The sequence below is a fragment of the Paroedura picta genome, chromosome 5 (genome assembly GCF_049243985.1).
Source record: "Paroedura picta isolate Pp20150507F chromosome 5, Ppicta_v3.0, whole genome shotgun sequence".
NCBI lineage: Eukaryota > Metazoa > Chordata > Lepidosauria > Squamata > Gekkonidae > Paroedura > Paroedura picta.
In genome coordinates, this window is record NC_135373.1 from 53408594 (window position 1) to 53433137 (window position 24544).

General features: G+C 45.6%; 2 protein-coding genes across 13 annotated transcripts in view; one reads left to right on the forward strand and one right to left on the reverse strand.

Annotated features, from left to right (window-relative positions):
* The first annotated feature begins 2500 nt into the window (after nucleotides 1–2500).
* On the forward strand, nucleotides 2501–23335 carry TMEM243 (transmembrane protein 243). Of its 7 annotated transcripts, none has more exons than XM_077338013.1 (5): nucleotides 2501–2872; nucleotides 3903–4210; nucleotides 20249–20299; nucleotides 21851–21955; nucleotides 22949–23335. In XM_077338013.1, exons 2-5 carry the CDS (start codon nucleotides 4133–4135, stop codon nucleotides 23075–23077), a joined length of 363 nt encoding a protein of 120 aa, XP_077194128.1. In that variant the 5' UTR covers nucleotides 2501–2872; nucleotides 3903–4132; the 3' UTR covers nucleotides 23078–23335. The 7 variants fall into 7 exon arrangements, with proteins under 7 accessions (XP_077194128.1, XP_077194135.1, XP_077194130.1 ...); XM_077338020.1 differs by having other exon boundaries at nucleotides 2523–2872; nucleotides 22837–23335; XM_077338015.1 differs by lacking the exon at nucleotides 2501–2872 and adding an exon at nucleotides 2969–3034.
* DMTF1 (cyclin D binding myb like transcription factor 1) overlaps nucleotides 23199–24544 on the reverse strand; it is a 33477-nt gene continuing 32131 nt past the window's right edge. For all 6 annotated transcript variants that reach the window (XM_077338010.1, XM_077338008.1, XM_077338007.1 and 3 more), the window contains one exon: nucleotides 23199–24385. In XM_077338010.1, coding sequence (XP_077194125.1) covers nucleotides 24276–24385 — 110 coding nt within the window. In that variant the 3' untranslated portion in view covers nucleotides 23199–24275. The remainder of the gene's footprint in view (nucleotides 24386–24544) is intronic.

A 24544-nucleotide genomic window follows, 5' to 3' on the forward strand; every position in this document is an offset into this window, starting at 1 on the left:
ATTTAGCCATGTAGCCAACACAGCTAATAACTCCCTGAATTTATCTCTTCTCTTTTCCAAACTAAGTGAATGGTCAGAATCCCACCTTGCAGAAATTAATTCGGTAAGTTAATTATGCTCTAGTGAACAATGCTGATCCTACTGCCCATCTTTAAAAATAACTTTTTATTATGAAATTTGCAAGCTTAAAATTGCACCTCAAAACAGAGTGTAGAATACATTACATTTCAAAGAACAGATATCACACATCACAGTAACGGATCCAAGTCTATTGAAATAATATTGTTTCCTAACAAAGAAAGCAAATGTTTAAATAAAGTTCTACTTTCTTCCCTCAACTTGCTCCTATTCTGTACTGCTAGATAGTTCTCTTGTCTAAGATTTGCCAAAGCCATTCTGCAGAAAGAGGAACGCCGATCAATTTAATTGTAATAATAACCTTAGTAATAATAACATACAACACTGGCTCTCACTTTCCCCACTCTCTCTTGGTTACTTGCATAAAAAAATGTTTATGCAGGCAAGCCCTACCTTAGATTAACATCTGCTCACAAAGAAATCTTTGACACATTTCTGGGAGCTGGACTGTTGTACATATGCCTGTGGCTATTTGACATTTATGATAACAGGCCTCTCTCATACTTGTGTTTTAAGAATACATAAATTAGGGGAAACAGTGGCCCATGATCATAAAGCATAAGATCACCCCTGGAATATTGCTGAAGATTCTGAGATATGTTCTTTATTTATATTTATAATTATATTTATATACTGCCGCTCACAAATGTCTCACAGTGGTTTACAAGAATTGATAAAATACAATAAAATCCCCAACAATACCCTTAAAATAAAAATATAGCATCACACTAAACAAAATGGCGAATCATAAAACATCAGCCTTCCGCCCTCCGTTCATCATGTAAGTCAGATCCTAGCTGATCTTCATTGGTCTCAGATTTAGGCAGGATGTCAGGTATGCTGGAAACAGTCAACAATCTAGATTTATATGGTGCTTTGCTCATGACTGATGCTCCTTGGATTTTGTTGCACCATTGATCTAGTGTGTCGTGTGATCAGCAACAAGTCAGCACTGTGTCAAACACATTTGAAAAAATTGATTGTTGGGCACGTTCATTAAGAAACAAGTTCCACTATGTACAAAGAGGTTCATTCCAAAGCCAAATAAAGTTTGACCTTTTGCTAAGGATTGCACCGCTCTACAATATATTAATTCAATGGGCTTTGGTGGAATAACTCTGCATAGGAGTGTATAGAATGAGCTGTAGGTTTAATCAGTCCCATTCATCAAGCTTTCCTTTAATTTTGAAACTTTAGGAACCAAAAAGAGCAAGAAAGCAGACCAGAACTCTGATTTTCCCCCCTGAAGATATAGTACACATGTACAAAGTGGCTACCAAATGGGACATCATCAGGCCACTCCCAGAGCACAAGAAATGGCAGCACAGAAATATTTTCAGCTGATTTGTGAACAGAACCACACCCGCCCTCTGGGCTGGCTACTAGAATTGTGTGCTTCAGCGGCCGAAGCATGCGTTCTAGCCCAAAGCAGCCACTGCTGCACAGGAGGGGGGGTGACACTGATGCGCCAGTTGACGCATGCATAAAGGTGCAGAGCTCTGCGCCTACATGCGGGCGCTGGGTTGTGCACCTCTACCAGTACTGCCCCTCCTCCCCGCGCCAGGGCACTGTCCACTACAGGCTCGAACAGCCACTTCGGCAGCTAAAGCGTACAACCCTACTGTAGCTGCCCATTTGCTCTTTTTCATCAGGGAGTCTGCAGACACAGGGCCAGAGCAGGCCTATGCCACTCCATCGCCTACACCCTCCAATGCCAGAAACAAGATTGGCATGGGCTCATGCTGCTCTGTCACCTCCATTCCCACCCCAATGCCAGGAACAAGGCCGAAGTAGGTCTACGCCACTCCAACCCCACCCCCCATATCAGAAACAGCCCAGCTGGCTACTCTACTAGTATAGGCCTATGCCTCTCTGTCATCCCCTGCCACCCAACCCACCAAAACAGTTAAAATGCAAAACTTATTGCTACCACATGTGACAAGCCTTGGTCAGTAAATATTTGTATGGTCAGAGCCCCTCCCCTCCCCTTCCCATCCCCTCCAGCCCATAATTGACCATTTTGGCACGGGGCTGGGCAGGCTGACATGAACTGGGTCCCTGCAAAGCCTCGCAAAGCCATATTTTGGACCAGTTAAGAGTTCCTGGATCAGCTTTGAGGGTAGCCTTGCATAGAGCAAGTTGCAATAACCTATTCTGGACTTGATCACTGCATGGACCACGGTGGCTAGGCTGGACATCCATAGACAGGGCAAACTGTCACACCAAGTGGAGATGGCAAAATGCCAGGTGGGCAACATGACCTGGGCCTCCATCAATTGAGGGGCTGAGTGGCTGGGAAGGCAAAGTCCCAGCAGGGTGCACCAAGCTGAGCTTTCCCTTCCTGACCTCTCAGGCTTCGTGTCCCGGTGATGCAGGAGGAGGCGGCGGCCCTGCTCCCCACCCCGTCTTGGCACCAGGCCGGCGGGAGGCAGCCGTCTCCGCCCCGCCAGCTGGAGGCCAGCCGAGCACTGCAGTGGTGCGGGCCCGGGAGGCGGCCGCTGCCTTTTCTTCCCTTCGCGGGGGGCCCGAGCCGGAGCCCCTTGTCGCGAGGGCGGGCCGGGAGAGAGGCGCCTTCAGCCCTGCCCTGCCGGGAAAGAAGGGCGGCGCTGCTCCCGGCCACGCCGGTGCTCCGCGGCGGCCTCCGGCCCGGGGAGGGACACCACCAGCGACCCTCGCCGCCGCCCGGGAGCCAGAGGCCCTGCTGCCGACGCCCCGGCGGCGACTGGCGGGCAAGGTGCAGCGCTTCTCCGGGCGGCGACTGGAGCCGGCGGCCAATGAGCGGCGGCGGGGGGAAGGCCGGCCGGGCGCAGGGGGAGGGGGATTAGCCGGCGGCGCGAGAGGGGAGATTGGCGGAGGCGGCGGCGATCGGCTGAGGGGAGGTCGCGGGCGGCGCCGAGTAGGTGAAGGGAAGCGGGCGGCGGAACTTCGGCGCGGCCCGCGCTCGGCCGGCCAATGTCGTGCTGCGAGGCGCCTCCGAAGGGGAGGAACACCTGCGGGGGCTGCGGCGGCCCCTGTGCGTGTGCTGTCCGCCTCCACCACAGCCGCTCCGGGCAGAGGAGGGTTCCTCTCGACCCAGCGGCCGCTTTGGTTGCGGCGCGCGGTGGGTGGGTGGGTGGGTGGGGAAGCAGGAGTTCCTTCAGAGCCTTGGCAGGAAGGTGGGCGAAAGTTGACTTAAAACCGCCGAGCCGCTCTCGAGAGCTGAGGCTGCCGCCGTGTGGAGAGATTGTCGCCGGGGAAGTGGAGGGGGGGGTGTAATCGCCTCAAGCGAGCAGCCGGCCTTCCCCTCCGGATTGAAGGCTCCTCGTCATTCCCGCCCGCTCTGGGCTGAGGAGAGAAGGCGGCTCGACCTCCCGCATGCTGCATTGGCAGGGTGCCTGGTCTCTCTCGGGCAAACATAGCCCGGCGGTCCATCCTCTTCTCCCCCACGGTTACTCGGACAGAATCCCCCCCCCCCCCCCGCCGTCAGTCCCGGAAGACTTGCCAGGGCAAGTCTTGGCCCCACCAGCAGGGCGGAAATCTGCACAGGAGTGAGTTGTCTCACCATTTCACTTGGCTTTTCCCTTTCGCCAGGCAATGCTAGCTGAATCTGTCAACAGGCAAAGGAAGAAAAAAACGAGGCAGGGGGTGAGGGGAGAAGAAAGGGAGCCAGATTCTTGTTCGGTATAATATTGTAACAAACTATGTTTGTCAGGGCCCCAGATGAAGAGATTTCGAAATTGAAACCCACAGCAAACATTCTGTTTCTTTTCTGTTTCTCTTCTTAGCTTCCAAGGATGAGGAAGAAAGCAGAGGTGTTGATGGAAGGCCTGGACACCCGGATCTCCGCTGTGACTCGTGTGTAGCCGGGCATCGTAGGAGCCTCTGCCTGATGTGTCCTCTGCCATGTGCTGTGGGCTCCAGGCCTCTCTGAGACAAGGGATGGCCCTGTTTTGAGAGGACTCTTCTATGAAGAAGTGAGCAGCCCAAACAAAGCTCGAGAAGAATTGGGGAAGTGATGGAGGACTTTACCACCCGGACCTATGGGACCAGAGGGGTGGATAACAGGCCTCTTTTCGGAGAGACTTCACCACGGGTAAAGCAACATCCTTCCTGGCTTGTTTGCATAGCATACCTTTTTGCCCTCCTGAAATGGGGTTGGTTTGTAGGGCTACCCATAAGCAGTGCGCCTCTCCCCGCCATTGCTCTGTGGGAGTCCGAAGACATGCTCTGAGGTCTCCTCCAGTGTTGCAGTGTCAAGCATGTGTGTGGCTGAAAAGGAGCACCCCAGCATCCTCTGCAGTTCTGCATCTTAAAAAAACAAAACAAAACGGCTGCCCCAAGCAACTGCATATTTGATTGGAAGCTTTCATGTGAAGAAAGGCAAGATTGCTGGTAATTTCCCCCCCAGTGGTGTTTCATGTCCATCCCACTGGAGGTTAGTGGTATGTGCAAGGGTCTTCCTTCCTTTCATGGGCACAGTGCAGTTGGACGGCATATGCTAACCCTGTGCAGTGATCCCCTTTTAGCCAGTTGTATTTAAACTCTTACTTGCTTGTGAGCTTTTCCGATAAAAGAGAACTTTGTCTAATGGAGGGCTGGCAAAACATTTGCTGTGGCAGGCTTACCTTGGAATTCCCTGATGTTTAGGGGGATTATTTCAAGGGCCCTTTTCTGGGAGAAGTCAGACTTTTCAGCACTTTGGGCTCGTGAGTCAAGGCTATGTTATTAGAAATGTTAATTTCTCTTAGCCACTACTAGACAGTGCTTGTATATGAATGCCTTATTGAATATTGGTAGTGCAGTGCTGGAACTTGTGATTGGTTGATTTATTTTAGAATTGCAAAACGTGGTCTTCAGTTTAATTGTTCATTCTTTCTATGAAGACCAAGTTAGCTCAGGGATTTTTTTTCCCCTAAGGGGACGAGCAGAGTTAGGCCATTTGACTCTTTGTCTTTTATAAGGGTCGGTGATATTTTCTGCAGCGACGTTAGCATGTAGCTCCAGTCCTCTTGGTGTTGGAAGGTAGGCAAAGCTTTGGGGAAATGCTTGAGTCAGAGAGAACTGGATTGTGTCCAGAATTAAAATTGGGGCCCAGTGCTGTGTTCAGAGCACAGCATTAGGTTATCTGTTGCTTGTAGTAAGTTACAGTTGGCTTTGTCTATTATCAATACTTATATAGGTATTGTTGTTTTAAATTACTACCCTGCCTTTCTACCTCTTAAACCCAAGGCAGATGACTGTTGAAACAGACCCTGCACATTTTACCTTTTTAAAAAAAGTTTACATGCCATGTTATGATAAAAAATCATTTACAAAGGGGCTTGTAGAAACTGGCCAACAAAATTAATGAGATTGTAAATAAAATTTTAGCAATAAATCACAGAACAAAACTGTGGCAAAATTGCAGGTGTAAAGGCCCAAGGGGAAAAAAGTAAAATTCAAGGAGGAAAACTGTTTTTTTCTTGATGTATTTTTTTTCAGTTTTCCTGACAGAAGACACATAACAGCTCTTAAATCCAAGGTGCTCCTAGAAGGATCTTCATGAGAGGAGCACGCAAGGGAGTTCATTGCTTCTCAGCTGTTGCATGCCTTCAGTTGTCCTTTTGACCTGACTCTTCCCTTGTGGTTTATCATTTCACTTGTCTCTTAAACCACTATGACCTATATGCCCACATACTAGGTTTTTAAAAGTAGCTTATTATCCTAGCTTGCTGGAAGTAAAAAAATAAAAAAAGATAAAAAGGAGATAAGGCAGAAACTGTACCAAAGCCTGAGAGGAAAGTCTGAAAATTTTATTGAGAAAAGAGCTCTCTGTAAGCTGTAGCTGTAGAAGGAAGAAGACAACATCTAGCTTGAACTAAGGTACCTATGCTTAAGGTAGCATATAAGCTGTATTAGATTGTGGTTTTCTGTTAAGTACTGGCTACATTTACCATTTGTTGAAGAGAGAACATTCTAAACTAACTAGCTAAATGAGGATGGATAGAGATACAGAAAGCTGCTTAACAAAATAAAGTTCACACAAAGCCTTTTGCGCTTTAGTCCTTCATTGTGAGGAACTCCATTCTAGGCAAGCTAGAGAAGAGAGAGCATTCTAAAGTAAATAGCTAAAAGAGGATAGATAGAGTGATAGATTCAAATGGGTAGCTGTGTTGGTCTGAAGTAGAAGAACAATGAAATCAGAATCCAGTAGCACCTTTAAGACCAACAAAGATTTATTCAAGGCATGAGCTTTCGAGTGCAAGCACTCTTCGTCAGACTAAGAACTGACCATCATAACAGTAGGAATATATAAGAAAAACTTTTGCTTATTTTGCTGCTTCAGACGAACACGGCTAGTTATTTGAAGTAGAAGAAGAAAAAGAAGAAGAGGAGTTGGTTCTTATATGCCGTTTTCTCTACCTGAAGGAGTCTCAAAGCGGCCTTTCCTTTCCTCTCCCCACAACAGACACCCTGTGAGGTGGGTGAGGCTGAGAGAGCCCTGATATTACTGCTCATTCAGAACAGTTTTATCAGTGCTGTGGTGAGCCCAAGGTCACCCAGCTGGCTGCATGTGTGGGAGCACAGAATAGAACCCGGCAGGCCAGATTAGAAGTCCACACCCCTAACCACTACACCAAACCGGCTTCCAGACTGATGAAGAGTGCTTGCACTTGAAAGCTCATGCCCTAAATAAATCTTTGTTGGTCTTAAAGGTGCTACTGGACTCTGGTTTTATTATCTATCATGCTGATTCTCTGTAGTAACCCTCTAGACTCTGACCCTAAGAGAGAGTGCAAAGTACTTCACTTCCAACAATAAAATTTCAAATGCCATGGCAATGATCAAATTCATCCAGTCTACAAAATCACCATAAAACAATGGAGTGGTTTGAAAGGAATCTCATAAAACCATTCCCAGGGTATAAACGTGGTGCTGAAAGAATAAGCACCCAAACTGGAAGTTTGGGTGAAAAGAAACATTTACCTTGGCATCTAAAAGAGAGTTGGGTTGTAGGAGCTGTTGAATCACAAGGTGGACAGGCAGTCTGAGTTGTTGTTAGGTGCGGTCATGTCCGACCCATTGCAACCTGATGGAAAATGATCCTCCAGGCCTTCCTATCCTCTGCCATTCCCCGGAGTCCATTTAAGTTTGCACCTACTGCTTCAGTGACTCCATCCAGCCACCACATTCTCTGTCGTACCCTTCTTCTTTTACCCTCAATCGCTCCCAGCATTAGGCTCTTCTCCAGGGCGTCCTTCCTTCTCATGAGGTGGCCAAAGTATTTGAATTTCATCTTCAGGATGTGGCCTTCTAAGGAGCAGGCAGAGCTGATCTCCTCTAGGACTGACTGGTTTGTTTGCCTTGCAATCCAAGGGACTCGCAAGAGTCTTCTCCAGCACCAGTATTCTGGAGAAGACTCTTGCGAGTCCCTTGGACTGCAAGGGACTCGCATTCTGAGTAGACAGTGTTTATTTAATTTATATTTGGACTTGTATTCTGCCCTTCCCTGGTGGCTCACGGCGGATCACATCAAATTTGAAAACAATGTGAAAATACAGATAAACATTAAATATTAAAGTAAAAATATAATTTAAGGTTTAAAATAACTTAAAAGCTGTCTCTTCCCAGAATTAAGATTCTGCTGTGGGGGGCTGATCAGTTCTTGGCGGGTTTAATTGATTGCGTGGGTTTTAGGCAGGTATGTTATTTTCAGGCCTTAACCATAGACCTGGTGGAACAGCTCTGTCTTTCAGGTCAGCAGAGCGGTTTAAGGTCCTGGAGGGCAAACCATTCTTCTCTTGATCTTGATAGTCAGTGTAAGGCAGCCTAATGTGTTTACATGTGTGTTCAAGTGGGAACCCATGAGGACTTGCTGGAGGTATCTTATTTCCTGTTTCTTTCGAGGGAGCCCCTTTTCTGCTTTATTTTCCCTTTCCCATCCACCAGCTAACCAACATTTATCTGCCTCTCTGTTTTTAGCTCCCCCTCCCCTCTATCTAGAAAAACTTTGTGCCATTTTTGTGATGCCAGCCACATGGTCATGCCCAGTTACTTCCTCCTGTTTTCTCACACTATTTCTTCTTTCCTTCCTCCTGGCAATCCCCAAAGCCACTCTCCTTTTCCTGTGTCATTCTTTTCTTCTCAGCATTCGCCAACCCTACCTTTTATCTGCCTTCCATCTTCAGCTATATTTATTATTCATGCCCCATCTTTCTCCTCAGTGGGGGCCAAAGTAGCTTAGATCCTCACAAAAATCCTATGAAATATGTTAGGTTGAAAGTATATGACTGGTCCACCTAGTAAACCTCCACAGCCGGGTTCCCCAGACTTTGCTCTGAAGCCCTACATACCACACAACACTGGCTTTCATAGGTTGGCTGCTGTTGAACAGTAGTAAGTAGCTATAAGCCTAGGTGAGTCATGCAAATCAGGTGGTATCAGGCATCAACCCAATGATTGGTATGAGTCCATATATGGCCCCAACATGTCCTCCCTTAACCATCAGGGAGTGGCTCTCAGAGTGCTCTACCACCGTGGCTGGGCCCAGAATCATAGAATCATAGAGTTGAAGGGACCTCATAGGTCATCTAATCCAACCCCCTGCACTATGCAGGACACTCACATCCCAATCGCTCATCTACTGTAACCTGCCACCCTTTTGCCTTCACAGAATCAGCCTCTCTGTCAGATGGCTATCTAGCTTCTGTTTAAAAATTTCCAAAGATGAAGAACCCACCACCTCCCGAGAAAGCCTGTTCCACTGAGAAACCGCTCTAACTGTCAGGAACTTCTTCTGGATGTTTAGATGGAATTTCTTTTGAATTAATTTCATCCCTTTTGTTCTGGTCTGTCCCTCTGGGGCAAGAGAGAACAATTCTGCTCCATCCTCCATATGGCACCCTTTTAAATACTTGAGGATGGTTATCAGATCCCCTCTCAGTCGTCTCCTCTCCAGACTAAACAGACCAAGCTCCCCCAACATTTCTTCATATGTCTTGGTCTCCAAACCCTTCACCATCTTTGTTGTCCTCCTCTGGACACGTTCCAGTTTGTCAACATCCCTCTTCAACTGGGGTGCCGAAAACTGAACACAGTACTCCAAGTGAGGCCAAACCAGAGCAGAGTAAAGTGTCTTCCAGTGTCCACTGCAGCAGTAACTGGGCATCAAGCTGCTCCTGGAGTCTACTGCCACTTGCATAGTAGGAAAGCCTCCAGGACTTGTGGAGAGTCACACCACATTCCCCTGCATTCCCCTTCTCAGGTTATTTCCCCTTTCCTTTATGCTGACAACTGCCATATCCTCTCCCCTTTCCCTGCCTAATTCTCTCTCATCTGTTCACCAGCTTGTTTGTTATTGCCTAAATCTTATTACTAGCAAGAAAGCCCATTGCAAACAGGAATGCAATGAGCGCTAGGACCCAGGGGACACTGGCAGGCGCAGATCTCTCTTTCCCATAGGAGGTAATCAAGGCTGTTTGTAGCAGGGAATGAGGGCTTGTTTGGGTGGTTCTCTCTGTCTCTCTCTCCCTCGCAGCAGGAGCCATAACAAGTAATCAGAGCTGGTTTGCGGTTTGGCAGAGCTCGCTGGGTCTCTTTGGCTCTCTCAGGCACTGGCTCCTGCAGCATCTGAGAGCAAAGTGGCTAGTGTCCAGGGAAGGAGGGCGGGAGCTGTAGGTGCAGGGCCAATAGGTGCAGCCAGCTTTGCTGGTCGCACCCTGATTGGCCCTACTCCAACTCAGACACCCTGGACCATTCCACCCCCCAGGCTATTTCACAAATATTAAGAGGAGGAACAATGGATAAGGATTTGTTTACTTCATTTATACCCCACCTCCCTCCACAATGGGGACCAAAGCAGCTTACACCGATCTCATCCTTTTTATCACAACAGTCCTGCAGAGTAAGGTGCAATGTCAGCTAGTGACGTTCCATGCCAGATGGGTTATTTGAGCAAAACAGTACTGAAAAGGGCCCTACCCCTGTAACTGACAAAAACCAAGCCAAAAATGCTCTTGTTGCCTAGCTACTACCACTATCATTTTTTTTTTTGGGGGGGGAGGGTCTTTAACCCCTCCTATATATATTTAGGTTTCAGATTTTTCTGCAAATCTGGGTCATTTTCAGCTTTGTTGACAGATCCAGTCCACTAGATTGAAGTTTCCTCAGATTTGGCCTAGTTTGCTAGCAGCATATATGATGTTGATGATTGTATTCAGAATGAAAGGAAAGTTGTTCAAGTGGTATTTGATGTCCCACTTCTTCATCATCTGATTCATTGCCAACAGGAGGGGACAGTGTGTGTGAAGATCATTTTCAGCAGCCACTGTGTAACCTGGAGGATTTCTCCCTGTCTTAGAGCATTCTGCCGCCACCCCTCTTATCATCTTAGTTTAGGAGTCAGAGGGCATTGCAGGCTGCACATTGCAGACTTTGGACTCCCTGTTACCTTGTGAGAGAAACCACTTCTACAAGTGGCAGCCCTAAGCCACTTGCGCCCCCCCCCCCCCCTAGTCCTAGTCTGTTGTAAGTTTTTCCCTTGTCCCCTGTCAGCCAGGCAGCAGGCTGACAACCCTTCGAGGAGACTGGTGTTGGGCTGGCCACCCATACCAGAGCATAGTTACCAGTCAGGCAAAACATCCCCACAGCCTGAAGCACTGTTTGATAAGCATTAAAATGTAATAAATATAACAGCCTGTCTTTACGCAGTCCTAGTTCATAGTTCTTCATGTAAGGTACATTTATTTCTTTGGTTAAAATGACCTCATTTTCTGTAGTCGTATAAGCAAAATATGTGCTTCCAGCCTTGAGGAGCTTAAATTTAGAGGGGGAAGGGAGGAAGGGACTGTAGCAAGGGAAGACTGCAAACCAGTTCTGCTGTTTGCACCAACTGTAGAGCTTTTATCTCTCTCTTGTGGGATTGCTGGATATTAAAGGATAATAAAGGATATTCATAGCCCTGGATGGTCTGTGCCGAAAAAATCCCAGTTCTATGATCTTTATCAGTACACTATGCTTACTTATTCTGAGGAATTAAACCTGTACGTACTCAGAGACTTAGAATTTTTTAATTTGACTTTAACATAACATCAAATGTCATTAAACAGTAAATGATCTCCACAAATCAGTCTGTGATTCTCCAGTCAGTAAGAAGCCCTCCTCCGCCATTCCTGTGCCAGATATGGAGACAACACTGAGTTTTATCCCCTGCCCGATTTCCCATTTACTACTGTAAGTTAGAGAACTAACATTTGAGATGTCATTAGATGCTTTCCAAATAAGTTCTTTAAATTATGTTTTTAGGCAGAATGGAGAAATTTGTTGAAAGAAGCAAGATGACATTCTGAAGAGCTTTCCCCCTATGCTTTCTGGAAAATATAGAGAATATAACATCCTTGGTATGGTTTGCTGGTCAGGTTTGCTCCTGCATTGGAATGGATGTGGTGGCAATGGCTGTATCAGTTAAATGGAGGGGGGCTTTAAGTGGCTTTAAGGTCCTTCTTGCCAGCGGAAGACCATCCCATGAAGAGATGGCTGCTCTCAGACCTCTGTCTCTTATATTCCAGTTTTCTGCTTATAAAGATCTTTAAAACATAGCAAAACAAGGAGCATTGAATGTAATTCTCCCTCAGGGAAAATTGCACATTAAATGTTAGATCACTTAAGGAAGTCTGTGGTTGTTTTGTCGAGATAAAATGCTGCTTTGGAAGGGTGCAACTTTGAGTGCATGGGAAGGATGCCAAAGCCTTTCCCTCTGGGCCATTTTTCTGCTCCCCACAATCACCAGTAATTTATTTCTTTTTTACCATGGATTTATGTCACAGTATAAGCCCACTTTTGAAAAAAACATATCCATTGGGGCTCCTTATCATATGTCTTTTTTTTCCTTTTGCCAACTGACTGAAATGTTCTGGTTTATTTTAGCAGCTAACACATTGATATATGTCTCTTAAACTCTGAATTCGTAATGACTCTCAGCAGAATGTGTGAAATTCCAAAAATCTGTAAATGGGGGTGCCAAATGCAGGCTAAGTGCTAGTCTGAGGTCAGGGTGAATTGAGGTTTTTCCCACGGTGCATATAAGGTTGCCATCTGGGGGGGGGGGGGTCATGGTATTCCCTGACATGAAATCAGAGATAAGCAGCCGTTTTTAGATGTTCCTTTTTTCCCTTGGGGAGAACTTCTTTGTAGGAAATATTGTGTCACTTGCATGTAGATTATTACATGTGGCAATCAGTCACTAGTATATTTTGTGATACTCAAGAAACCTGGTAAGCTCAGGTGCAGATCATGAGTGGGGACTGGACTAGCTTCAGAAAAAGTTTCTCCCCATCCTCATTGTTAGGGGTGGAATAGATATTACAAGTGTGAAAAGGTATAGTGTAACATTTATATTGCATTAAAATAATGTACCTTAAGGAAAATACACTGGAGCCTAGAAGAGGTAATGTAGCTTGAGCATGGTTTTTCTGAGAACTGCACAGCCCCCGGAGCATACTTGTAAATTAATCCCTGAGTTCTGATTTATTGTTTTGCGTTGAATCGGCAAATTTCATTTTCACATACCTGGGCTTTTCCCCCAAGAGTTAGCTTTTAGTCATATTTCTTTCCATGCTATAAAACGTTTCGTCTTTGCCTTAATCCAGTTATTAGAAACTGTGAAAAGAGGTAAGGACTTGGTTTTATGGTAGCAAGAATCAGAAGATATGAACAGTAAAATACAAAACCCTGAAGGCATACAAACCTGTTGGGCACCTACGTTTTTGGCCATGAATCCGAACAAAATATATTGTGGCCTAATTTACATAGAACCTCTTAGTTTCTTTGTCAACAATGCTAATTAGATTAGGGGTGGATAAGATGGCAAAAACTCCTTGCAGAGGCAGTAAACAATTGCCTTTTGGAAACAGAATGATCTGTTCTGAGATAGGGTATCTCTGATACCATCAAATATCCCACAATCACTGTAGTGGGGAAAAAATCCTTTGAGAGGTGGTTGGAGGAACTTCTGTAACTTACAGTGTCATTTTAAACAGGTGAACTCAGTTCCTACTCAGGATTATTCAATGGAGCTTACTCTTAGGAAAACTTCCTTAGTATTTCACTGTTAAACTGGTCCAGCAAGTCTGACTGTAATTTGATTACTGCGGAGTCTCCCTATGGGCATTGTCTGCATATTTATCCACCTGAGAGACAAGCAAGTGTTAGTTAGTTAGTTCGCATAAGGTTATAGACAGATCTATCAAAAATATGAGCCTCTTGTGGCGCAGAGTGGTAAGGCAGCAGACATGCAGTCCGAAAGCTCTGCCCATGAGGCTAGGAGTTCAATCCCAGCAGCCAGCTCAAGGTTGATTAGCCTTCCATCCTTCTGAGGTTGGTAAAATGAGTACCCAGCTTGCTGGGGGGTAAACGGTAGTGACTGGGGAAGGCACAGGCAAACCACCCCGTATTGAGTCTGCTATGAAAACACTAGAGGGCGTAACCCCAAGGGTCAGGCATGATCCAGTGCTTGCACAGAGGATACCTTTACCTTATCAAAAATATGTGGAACATACCTGTCCTGCTTAGAGTCTGCAGTAAAGGTTGGTGCAGTGTGCCAGTTTTAGATGGGAGGGAGAGAAAAACATGGGGCTTGGTATTTCCCTTGCAAATCCATGACACAGTATAAGTACATCTGTATCTTCTGAAACAGCAGCAGTAGATTTTGTATCCCCTTCCCCTGCTGCATGTAGTGTATGCAGCATCATCTTAGCGTTAGGTTTATTTATTTACTTATTTATTACATTTGTATACTGCCCTCTCCTACGGCTCAAGATGGTTCACATAGAACGTAACAGAATAACATTCTAACAGTGAACAATCTAACAGGCCCATGGTTGGTCATATCTGTCACATGGGTTCAAGGGGGAGAGGTTTGGGGGCCCAGTAGGTGTTTACTTTTGGGTGACCACAACTTAAATGCCTGGTGGAGAAGCTCCCTTTTGCAGGCCCTGCATAATTGTTTTTATTAGTAGTAGTAGTATTATAATATTTATTTCCCGCCACTCCCTGTAGGCTCGTGGCAGGTAACAATATTCTTTGTCCCCATTAAAAGACTTTAAACAATCTCAACATGGCGGAAAAAACACCCATTATTCCCACCCCCTGCTATCAGAGCGGCATGTAGGATGGGGAGAAGATATAACCTGTTAGACCCGGGGGGGGGGGGGGAGGGGATGTTGGCTCTCATTCACTGACCCCGGCCTCAACCAAAAACCTGGAGGAAGAGCTCCATCTTGCAGGCCCTGCAGAAAGCTGGTAAATCCCGCAGGGCCTGCAGCTCCCCCGGGAGCTCATTCCACCAGGTAGCTGGAATTTTTAGTTCCATTAGGAATTTTAGTTCCATTAGGGCCCTGATCATCTTGTGTAGAGCTCAGCTCATGTATTATTTCCCAGCAGTTTCTGGTGACCTCATCACTTGTTGCATAAACTATTTTCTCTCATGACCTGCTCATGTTCTTAGGCATCTTCCATTGTTATACCACGAACCTGATGAGTTGAGATTTTAGAAAAAGTTGGAAATGTTGATTTGGGTCATCTTGATGCCATCAAAAAAAGCATATGCAATCAGACAGAACAGGTTATCACATCAAAAGAAGATGCACAGACATACAACTTTCAGGAAAAAATATAAAGAAAGTTTTGTAACTTTAACTGATACCAATTTATCATTTTTTGACTCATGGCCTATGGACTATGAGTGCAGTTGCAGATTGACTACACTGCAGTAGCCCAATCTAGTGACTACAGCAGAGTCCCGGTCTTGTTTAAAGGATTAATACAAGTTTTTGGCCTATAAAGGCATCCAGTTTGCAGCAGAAAAAAACACCACACACTTGTTTTGTGAAGTTCAGCACCATGTGTTGTGGCGATTGCTTGCAGATGTAGTTTGTCTTGTTTGGATTTAAATATACTGTGGTGCATACTGATTTGTATTTTGTCTTTTTAGGACCTAATTAGTCAACAGGCAATGTCTTTGCCAGGTTATGTTCATGACAAGGCTTTCCTGGTTGTGGACCATAAGTGGAAGTTTGGCCTAAGGGGCCCAGGAATCCTGCGCTGCCATCCTGTGCAGAATTACTCTAGCTTAAGTCCATAGATACCTGTATTTAAAATGGATATCAGTGGTTTTTCTCTACTAAGCAGGCATGATGTAGTTTAAAGGGCTGGACTAGGATCTCAGAGGCCCAAGTTCAAGTCCCCGTTCTGCCCTGGAAGCTTGATAGTGATCTTGGGCTAGTCTCTCCTTTCTCTTTCACACACAGCCTAACTTACCTTCCGGTTAGGGCTGTCAGCCCCCAAGAATTAAATGTCTCTCCAGAATACAGAGATCCGTTCCCTCTGAAGAAGGCAGCTCCTTTGGCGGATGGATTCTACAGAACTGTATCCTGCTGAAGGTCCTTCCCTCCCCAAACTTTGTGTTGCCCAGGCCCTACCCTTAAATTCCAGGAATTTCACAACATGGAGTTGGCATCCCTGCTCACAAGGAAGTTGTGTGGATAAAATGGAGGGACAGAGAACAACCTAAGCCACTTTGGGCCCCCACTGGGGAGAGAATTGCAGTATAAATGGAGTTAAGCAGCTCACCATAGGATTGCACTGCTGGAACACTTGGGCCATTTCCTCACAAGGAAAATGTTCCTGGACAGCCTTCACATGTTGGTGGCATAAAGAGCCCCCTCCACATGACGTTGCCAACATTCCGAGGCTGTCCAGTATCCGGGTCGTGATTTGGCCATTTTAAAATTGCAATTTCAGGAATAAAGAAAACTGAATTTATGACACAAAATGGTGCGTCCCATTAGTGAGCAACCAGGGATAAGCCTGTATGGAAGGGAAATGTGTGATAGTCTCAGCTGCTTTGTCCCACCCTTGAACCCACCCGCCCCTCTCCATTTCCTGCTCTGAGTAATTTTTTTTAATGACCTGGTCTGTGTTGCAACCACAAACCCACATTATCAAATGTGAAATAAAATCTTTAAAGTGTCCACTGTCTTTTTGGGATCAGGCAGGCAAAACACAACGCCTTTTCTGTTTTCTGGAGGTGGGGAATGCGCTGGGAAGGAGGGGTGGGCAGGCTGCCTTCTCCCAATCATACAGGAGTCTGAGCAGCTTGTTTTAAAGCCAATCATTAGCACAAAATGTCTTTTTGTGCTCCAGGGACAATGTTAATGTTCAGAAATCCACCCAGACAAAAATAAACTGCAAAAGAACATTAGAATTCCAAAAAGGGGCAGGGGAATCTGTATTGTGGCATTTCTCCATAAGCAATGTGGCAATGTTGATTTTATTAAAGATGCATCTGTGTTGTGGCATTACCGCATAGCAACGTGGAAATGCCTTAAAAAATTATTTCAGGGCTGGGGGAGGGGTGGAGAAAGTTTCAGTCCACAAGGGAACTGCTATGCTGTGATTGGTGGCTTGCTGTGATTGACAAGCCAAGGAGCAGAGGGAGAGGTTCGCCTTGTTTTTCCTTGCAGCCTTGTCAGGAGGCAAAAAGCTGTGATGGGGGCAGAGGGAATACCTGGGAGGGGTCTCCCCGTGAGGAGGGCTGCATCCTGTGTTTGCAAGCAGGAAGCCACTCGCGTTTTACCCCTCTGTGTGGAAATGGTCTTGGTGTTTAGTAGGAGGGGAGGATAGACTGAATTTACACAACTACAACTTTGTATGCATCAAGTTGGTTCAGGGGGGCTGGCTCTACATTGTGTTATCTTTAATAGAAGAAGGTTTTTTTGTTGGACCATGTATAATATGCATTTTTGCTGAAGTCCCCATACTGCTGCAGCCTCCATTGTATGTCCTGAAACTTCTAAGATTTAAGCAGATAGCATTCAGATTCTTCTGACCCCTTCGCTGGTTAAATCTAAGAAGATTCAGGACATAACACTGGGGACTGTGGCAGTATGGGGACTTCAGCATTTGTTGTCATTAGCAGAAGCAATACAACTTAGGCAAATACTATGTATTGTAGTCTGCCTTGAGTCTCATTGAGAAAAGCAGACTAAATGAAGACTATTACAAAAATGTACAATTTGCTTCTCTGGGCACAGGATGGGGGGATCCTGCTCGTGCTCTTCACTGCAGGGAACCAGAGCTTGCAGTGCTGCCATACTAACTTGCTGCTCTTCCCTGGATCAGGGAAGAGGGGTAGGGGTAGAGGGCAAGGTGTGCTTTATGATTGCATTTAGGCTCTGGATGGAAAGAGGTAACTGAGGCCTCCCAGCACTACAACATGAAAAACATTACAGCAAACACTGGCCTCAGGCTCTTCCTGGTTGCCTTCTATTCTTCTTCCGGAGAACTTTTTCAGCTTGGCATTGGGCTCCTTCTGTGTTTGGCCCTCCCCTCCTGACCTGATCTCCTCTGGGCCAGTGTATTTTTAACCTCTTGCTGGGCTAAGCTGCCAGCAAACCGTATGATCACACGGCAGTAAGAGAAAGCAGGCAGTGATCACTTTGGGGCTATCTGGAGCAGTTGGCTCTTGATCTTGGGATCCTGCAAGACCTTGCTCTAAGTATTTATGAAGTTTTGGAATGGGGACCTTGATTAGTGTTTTCTACTCTGTATCATTTCACACATTGCAGAATTAGCTGAGACTTGCTCTTTGTGCTGAAAAAATGTTGCTGTCTCTCAGTTCCCCCATTAGCCATGCTCTCCATGTGCTGAATTTCCTATGGATTGGAGCAGTTCTAAAGACAGTGGGCCAAGAATACTCGGAAGGTGGGTCCTTCCATCTCTCAAATAAAGGTGTCTGAGCATAGCCTGTTCTTAGATGGGAATGACACTCCAAACTCTTGGAAGACTAGGCAGGATAGGGATAATCTTTAGGTGAAGTGTAGAAAATTGTGTAACAGTGGGGATTTTGCCAAGCCTTCCCTGGCACTCAAGGAATAAGATGGTCCACCTGTTGAAATTCCCTACAGTATACAATAATAAAAACCAGGACATTTTTATGCCGCTTCTTCAGAAACTTGGCTGAGGTGGCTTACAGAACAGTAATTAAAACATTAAAAGATGTTAATTAAAATCCAATGCATTCCACTTGGAAGTCTGAACTGACAGTGTCCTGGGATGAGGTCTCCTATGTTTGTTGGCAATGTACTCTGAGAGGGAAGGCCAAGGGATCCATCCCCATCCTCAAAGGGTTTCCAAGGACTCTTTCTCCACACACCTCTATAACTTCTTGACTGGTGCCTGTCAGGGATGTCCACACAGTCATCTCTAATCCATAAATGAGTGGGAATTGGATCTTGGAAGTCTATCACCCCCCTTGACCCCAGGTAGTCTTTGCAGGGGCAATCTTTAAGGGGGCTGCTTTTAGGCATCGGTCTTGGCAGGATATCTATGGTCCCCATCTAGGGAAAAGGTATGTATCTTCTTCTTGGAAATGGGCCCCATCTTGCCTTTGTGGTTTCAGTGTCTATCTTGGGGTACCCCCTATCACCATGGAGGTCCTTCTTAAAGCTTGGGTAGGGTAAATCCAGGTTTTTTTTATTTTTTATTTTTTGTATTCTGTCAACTACTTGATGCCCCTAGTCCTTGCAGTCTCAGGCTACTGTAAAAAATGAGAGCCCCTCAACCTCTTGACTAGCAGGATGAGTCTGTATAAAACCACTTTTCTGGCAACCATCATCAAGTTTACATGCAACTCTTCAGTGTCTTACATAGTGTTCTCAGGTCTGTGAGTGCCCCTTCTCTCCTTCCAGTGAGGCCTGGTTTCTCAAACAGCAACTGTTATTTCTGGTATTGCCCCCTCAGTTATCTATTTCCACTGTTGTGAAACTGAAGTGCTGCTTGCTTTCTGAATTGCATCAGGTCTGTGGAGAGGAGGCTGAGGTGAAGCCAGTAGAGAAACCAGGCTGGAGGTGGACCACCAACCTCACCCCCTTTGTTAGTCTAATGCAGTCCCCTCTTTTTCCACTGGTTCTTAGAGCCTTGTGTGGCATGGGCAAAGGGAGAGTCTAGAGTTTCCTGCTGGGCCTTCTCCCTTCGCCCATTTTTGCTTGCTTTACTTTTTCTTTCCAACAGATAGCTTCTAGGAAGGGTGACTTTCTTCTCCCCTCTTCATGCAGGGTTCTTTTTCTTTCACTAGAAGAGAGAGCACAACATCTCACAGCCTGATCTTATTCATGCATTATGTCATGTTTGCCTTGACCAGGGTCCCAGGATCCTCTTGGGGCAGTTGGAGGGCTTCTTCCCTCATATCCAGCCTCCCTGTTTCTCAAGCCTTTGGGGCTATCTGGCCTCCTATTGTGCTCTGAATGTTATGATTGACCTTTCCTGCCTCTAGGTGTCAAGCCTTAAACCATTCATACCTTTGATGATATGGTGGTGAATCCTGTAAGGTTGTGGGAATAAATGCCACAGGGGAGGGGTGGGGAGCCTTCGGACATCGTCTGGGATGGCATGCCGCCATAGTTGGAGGCCAAGCCCAGTGTAGATTGAGTGACCTGTCCTGGCATGGTGGTGCTCAGCTGGTGTGTCAGTTGCTGCACTTGCTCTCACAGCTCCCAGACCATATGCTTCAGGGCATAGTTGTTCCAGTCCTTCTCCTTGCTTCATGCTCCATTCCGGAGCAGGACTTTCTCATGGTGCTCCAGATCCTGTTTAGTTCAGGCTACTGATTCTTGTGCTTTTTTGGCATATCCAGTCCCCTAAGCCCTGGCAGATTGTCTCACCTGGCTGCTTGGGTTGTACTCAATCGGTAGCTTGACTACCTCCTGGATATGGTGGGTTTAAATAACAAGATGTGGCCTGTGAGTGTATAAATTGCCTTCACTTTAAAAAATGTAGTTGAAGTGGCTTCAGGTGATAAGAAAACTCTATGATTATTGATGAGGCTCTTCGATATGCAAATTATTTCCTGGTTTTGGACACAAAGTAATAAATGCACAGGTGTGAATAGACCTTTGCTTTCAAGTGGCTTTTCATCAAAGAGTGTTAACCTTGATTATTCTCTGGATTTGTAATTGTTTGTTCCCCCCTTCAGTTACAACTGGCGCTAGAGGTTGGCCTATTTGTGTTGGTGTTTTTCATATGAAGTGCCTCATAGAAAAAATAGTTGAATGCAAAGGTTGAGAATCACACTACATTTTTCCTTTTTGTATTCCAGGACAGAATTATCAACTTAGCTGTTGGCAGTGTAACGTCCTTGCTGCTTATAGTAAGTAATCAGCATTAACAAATCTTGTTTACATCTCTGTTGGCCAAGACTTTGCCACTATAGGTCATAAGAACAGCCATCCTGGATGCATCACCAAGATGTTGCATGTTGAACAGAAAAGCTTTGGCCTATCTCCAGCGTCTGGCCTTCTGAAGTGTCCTGGAGGCTCCATTTCATTGCCATGGCAAATAGCTGCTCTGTAAATTGGTCTGATTTTCTCCAAGTCATTGAAGCTGATAGTGGTCACAACCCTTGGCTTAACTGATAGTGGTTTCTCTTGCCAGGCCTCCAATCTACTGCTAGCCCTACAGACATAGGGAACTACCAGGACCTGCCTAGGCCTGTAGTGGTGACTCTGACTGGCAGAAGTCTTCCTAAGCTTGCTGCTGGAGAGGCCAAGAAACATGTCCTCTGAGTCCACTGAGTCCAAGAAGAAAATAAAAGGGCTGCATCAGTCACAGGAGTTAAAAAAATAAGGCCAAGGCCAATGGTGTTAACAGCCTTGGCATTATTTTTTGTCTCCTGCCACCGAATCCCTCATGAGTGAGCCTCAGTTCAGTGAAATAATTCCTCTGTTCCACTAAGGCAAGCTTTCTCAACCAAGGTTTCTTGAGAGCCCTGAAAGGGTTTCCTGAATAGGTGGGAGTTAATTAATTATATATATTAAATCTGTTAAACATTGATTGGGTGACAATGACTTCATATGGTCATGTTGACCTGCCCCCTTCCCCAAATGACCAATGATGGGCCTGGGAGGGGCGGGAAAGGGAGAGGCCCTGGGTGAGCGTGTACACAGCTGTGCTTTCCAACCATATTCTGCATGATTGCACCACTGGGGTTTCTTGAAGCCTAAAGAATATTTCAGGGGTTTCTCAAAGGTAAAAGGCTGAGTGGCTGCACTAACGAAATGTTTTGATGTGAAGACTTGTTTCTTTGGGTACAGCCCAGGCGAATAACCAACCTGGTCAACCTAGTAACAGTTGAGCTGGATCCAGCAGGGTGTTTCATTAGCAGAGGTATTTCCCTCAGCCAGTTTAGCAGGTGTGTGTTAAATGCTGGTTCCTTGTTCCCATTCAGTTGGTGGGAATAGATGATTTAATAGTTTTTGTGGACAGCTGGAAGGCTGCGTTGTTTGTCATCTGCTTCCAAGTTTGTGAAAAAAGGAAAACTGTGTACTTATAACCTAAAATGGAAGGCATCTGCTTCCCAGGTTCAAACTCAGATTGTAGATGACGTGAAAGACCTCCCCCTGAGACCCTGGAGCGGCACTGCCACTCTGACAGTACTGACTTTGGTGGGCCAATGGCCTGATTCAGTAGAAGGCAGCTCCATGGGTGCGCCTATTTATATGGGCACAGAGAATTCATCTTCTGGAAGAAATTAGGACCTGCTGCCTATAAGCAAGCCTATAAGTGTATAAAAGATGATGACACAAGGCTCAGGCATACTGAATCAAGCCCCCATTATGAGGGATAGGGGAAGGTGATTTCCTTTGTGAAATGAGAGAGATGGTGTAAAACTTACGCCTCCCACCTTTGCATTTTCTCCTAGGTCACTCTGATCAGTGCTTTTGTTTTTCCACAACTACCTCCAAAACCACTGCACATATTTTTTGCTTTCTGCATCTCCTTGTGTACCATTTCAGCTGGCATTCTTGTAAGTATCGCAACCCTGGCTGTGCTTATTGACTATACAGCTTGGTGGAGAGGTAATAATGCTCAGTACAATGGGAGAGAATTCCGATTGCAGTTTCTAATGCAGCATTTAAAACTATTGTTGGAATTGGTAGCTGCCTGACAATAAGATTTCTGGGTATATTGCTTGGCTTGGAAATGGTTCTTTAAAAATCTACTTTTAAGAATATGAGCTACCATGCACAGATGGCCAAAGGACATGGTGATAGGCAGCCATCTCCTCCTTACTGACAGAGCTTTCCTTCTGAGTCGAAAGGACCATTTTACAAAACTGTGGTTATGCCAATCAGCTTTGATTCAGTTGATCAGGTGTTGAGATCCATCCTTAATGAAAACAGTCAGTCCTCACTCAGGTGTAAGAAATTAAGGCTTGCTTAGTAATTAAAAAAAACACCTAGCATGCATTTTGTGTGCGATAATGTACATGTTGGCTATTAAATGACCCAAGTGTCTCTATTCATGTTAGTATAGGGGCTGCTTCTGTTCAGCCTGCTCCACCAGCTAGCATTTACTTGTATTTTATACCCTTTCATCCAGATGGCTGGTCCATCATTGGACAACTGAAAGATGACCAAAGTACTTGGGTGTTGGGGGGGGGGGGGAGAAGGGGGTGCAAAAGTTCTGGTATCTGCCTAGTTCCTACTCAACCAGCAGAAAGGAAGGGAGTGCAGTGTCTGAAGGGGGTGGCCACCTTGCAAGCTCTTTGAACCTAATAGGAGCACAGGGGTGGGTGCCAGATGGTAGGGGCTCCTGTATTAGTTGTAGAGGCATACCACGGGGCTCTTCCACAGTGGCCCTCTCTGAATAAGCCTGTCTCTAATGCTGCATCTGCTCTTTCTTCAGATCTACTGGTATCGACAAGGAGACCTGGAGCCTAAATTCAGGAATCTAATTTACTATATCTTGTTTTCTATTATCATGTTATGTATATGTGCCAACCTCTACTTCCATGAAGTGGGTAAATGACTGTTACAGGGCACAGTATGGACGGCGTCATGATTGCCTGGATGGAAGTGCTCTTCAGGTGGATGATGAACTCCAAAAGGAAAAGGCTTCAGTGGGCAGCAGTCCAGTGGATACTTGAGTTTTCTTCTAGATGTACATTTAAAGGCCCTTCCTTATTGCCATATGAAACTACATCTGCTTCTTTCTTTTTTAAAAAAGAGAGATGCTAGTGCACTTAATGAACTTTCCAGTGGCACACATTTTGAGAACAGCACAAGCTTTTTCCTGTTGGGGAAAAAACCTCATCTTTTATTACACTGTACAAAAAAAAAGGCAGCACTGAAAAGTTTGTACCACAGTATAAATAAAAGTTCAGTCTACTGATACAGAAGACAAACTGGGTTGTGCTTGTATTCAACTGAACACGCAACCCCTTTAACTATAACTTCATTTACACTAACAAAGCCATGGTCAGAAGACAAACCTCTGAAGAAGCTAATTACAGCAATAAATATTTTTACATCCCCTTTGTTGTAGTGTTTGGAGTTCACCTCCTTCCCCGCCAGCTCAGTGTCTCTTTTGAGAGCCTTCAAGGACAGATAAACAGCTGGTTAACCTGCCACTCATTCCCCTGAGAATCCACAAAGGTATGATCCAGAAAGCATTGCTGTACGATGGTGGAGGTGGTTTTCATGCTCTAACAGGAATATAATTCTGAATTAAGAGCTGAGACTTAATCCTTCAAGTTTATTCCACAGGAGTTGCCCATCCTCTATTTCTCTTTCCATTAAAACTTGCATTGTAGTGAATGCGCAGGGGGAGTTTCTGAAAACTCTGTCAGATTCTTTCTGGGTCTGTATCCTCAACAGGCAAGATCGCCCTCTTAAGAGCGACTTGTGTTCTCTACACTATTGAATACATCAGTCATCATAATAGACTGTGATTTGAAAAGACAGTCTCCCTCTATGCTACCCTTCTTGGCTAAGCGGAGTTACTGTACTGCAACGATTTTCCTTTTTCCTGAAATACACAAAGTCCATTTTGCACAGTGATTCCCACTCATCCCCCGTGCCTAACAATCCACATTTCCATCTTGGCCAAATTTGGCTCCAGTTACAATATATAGCCTAGCAGAAGACAAACTCTGTAAGGTTAACAGTTCAGCCTGTTGAACAGCGTTGATTATCTAACCCCTTGGTGAACGGTATGCTTCTGTGGCCAGCAAAAGCAGGCAGATGCCATCTCGCAGAAAAGCTTCTTTTCTTTGGGAAAGCTGGTTGGAGGGTCACAAACAGCACTGTCATACCACAAACAGGTGTCAACGGCACAGGACATGTTTAATGACAGCTCACAAGATCCTCCACATCCTTTGAGTCTTCAGAGTCAGGACTGTCCAAGGAGGAGCCAATTATATGGGAGTTGTCGCCATGGTGTTGTAGTATAGGATCTGAAATGAACAAATGGCATTCAGAAATCATTTGGTAATCCTCATAACTGTCTCTACTTGAACTCCACTGGGGCGATTTAATATGGTGGGCTGTTTCTCCGTTTGTGCTGGACAAGGCTACTAAACGTAATGAGAAAACTATGGATCCTCTGAGCTGCC

Bases quoted from the DNA above. Each gene is read 5' to 3' on its own strand.
- TMEM243 (XM_077338013.1), top strand. From the start codon at position 4,133: ATGGAGGACTTTACCACCCGGACCTATGGGACCAGAGGGGTGGATAAC. The intron at 4,211-20,248 runs GTAAAGCAACAT...TTTGTATTCCAG, and splicing joins TCGGAGAGACTTCACCACGG to GACAGAATTATCAACTTAGC. The intron at 20,300-21,850 runs GTAAGTAATCAG...ATTTTCTCCTAG, and splicing joins TAACGTCCTTGCTGCTTATA to GTCACTCTGATCAGTGCTTT.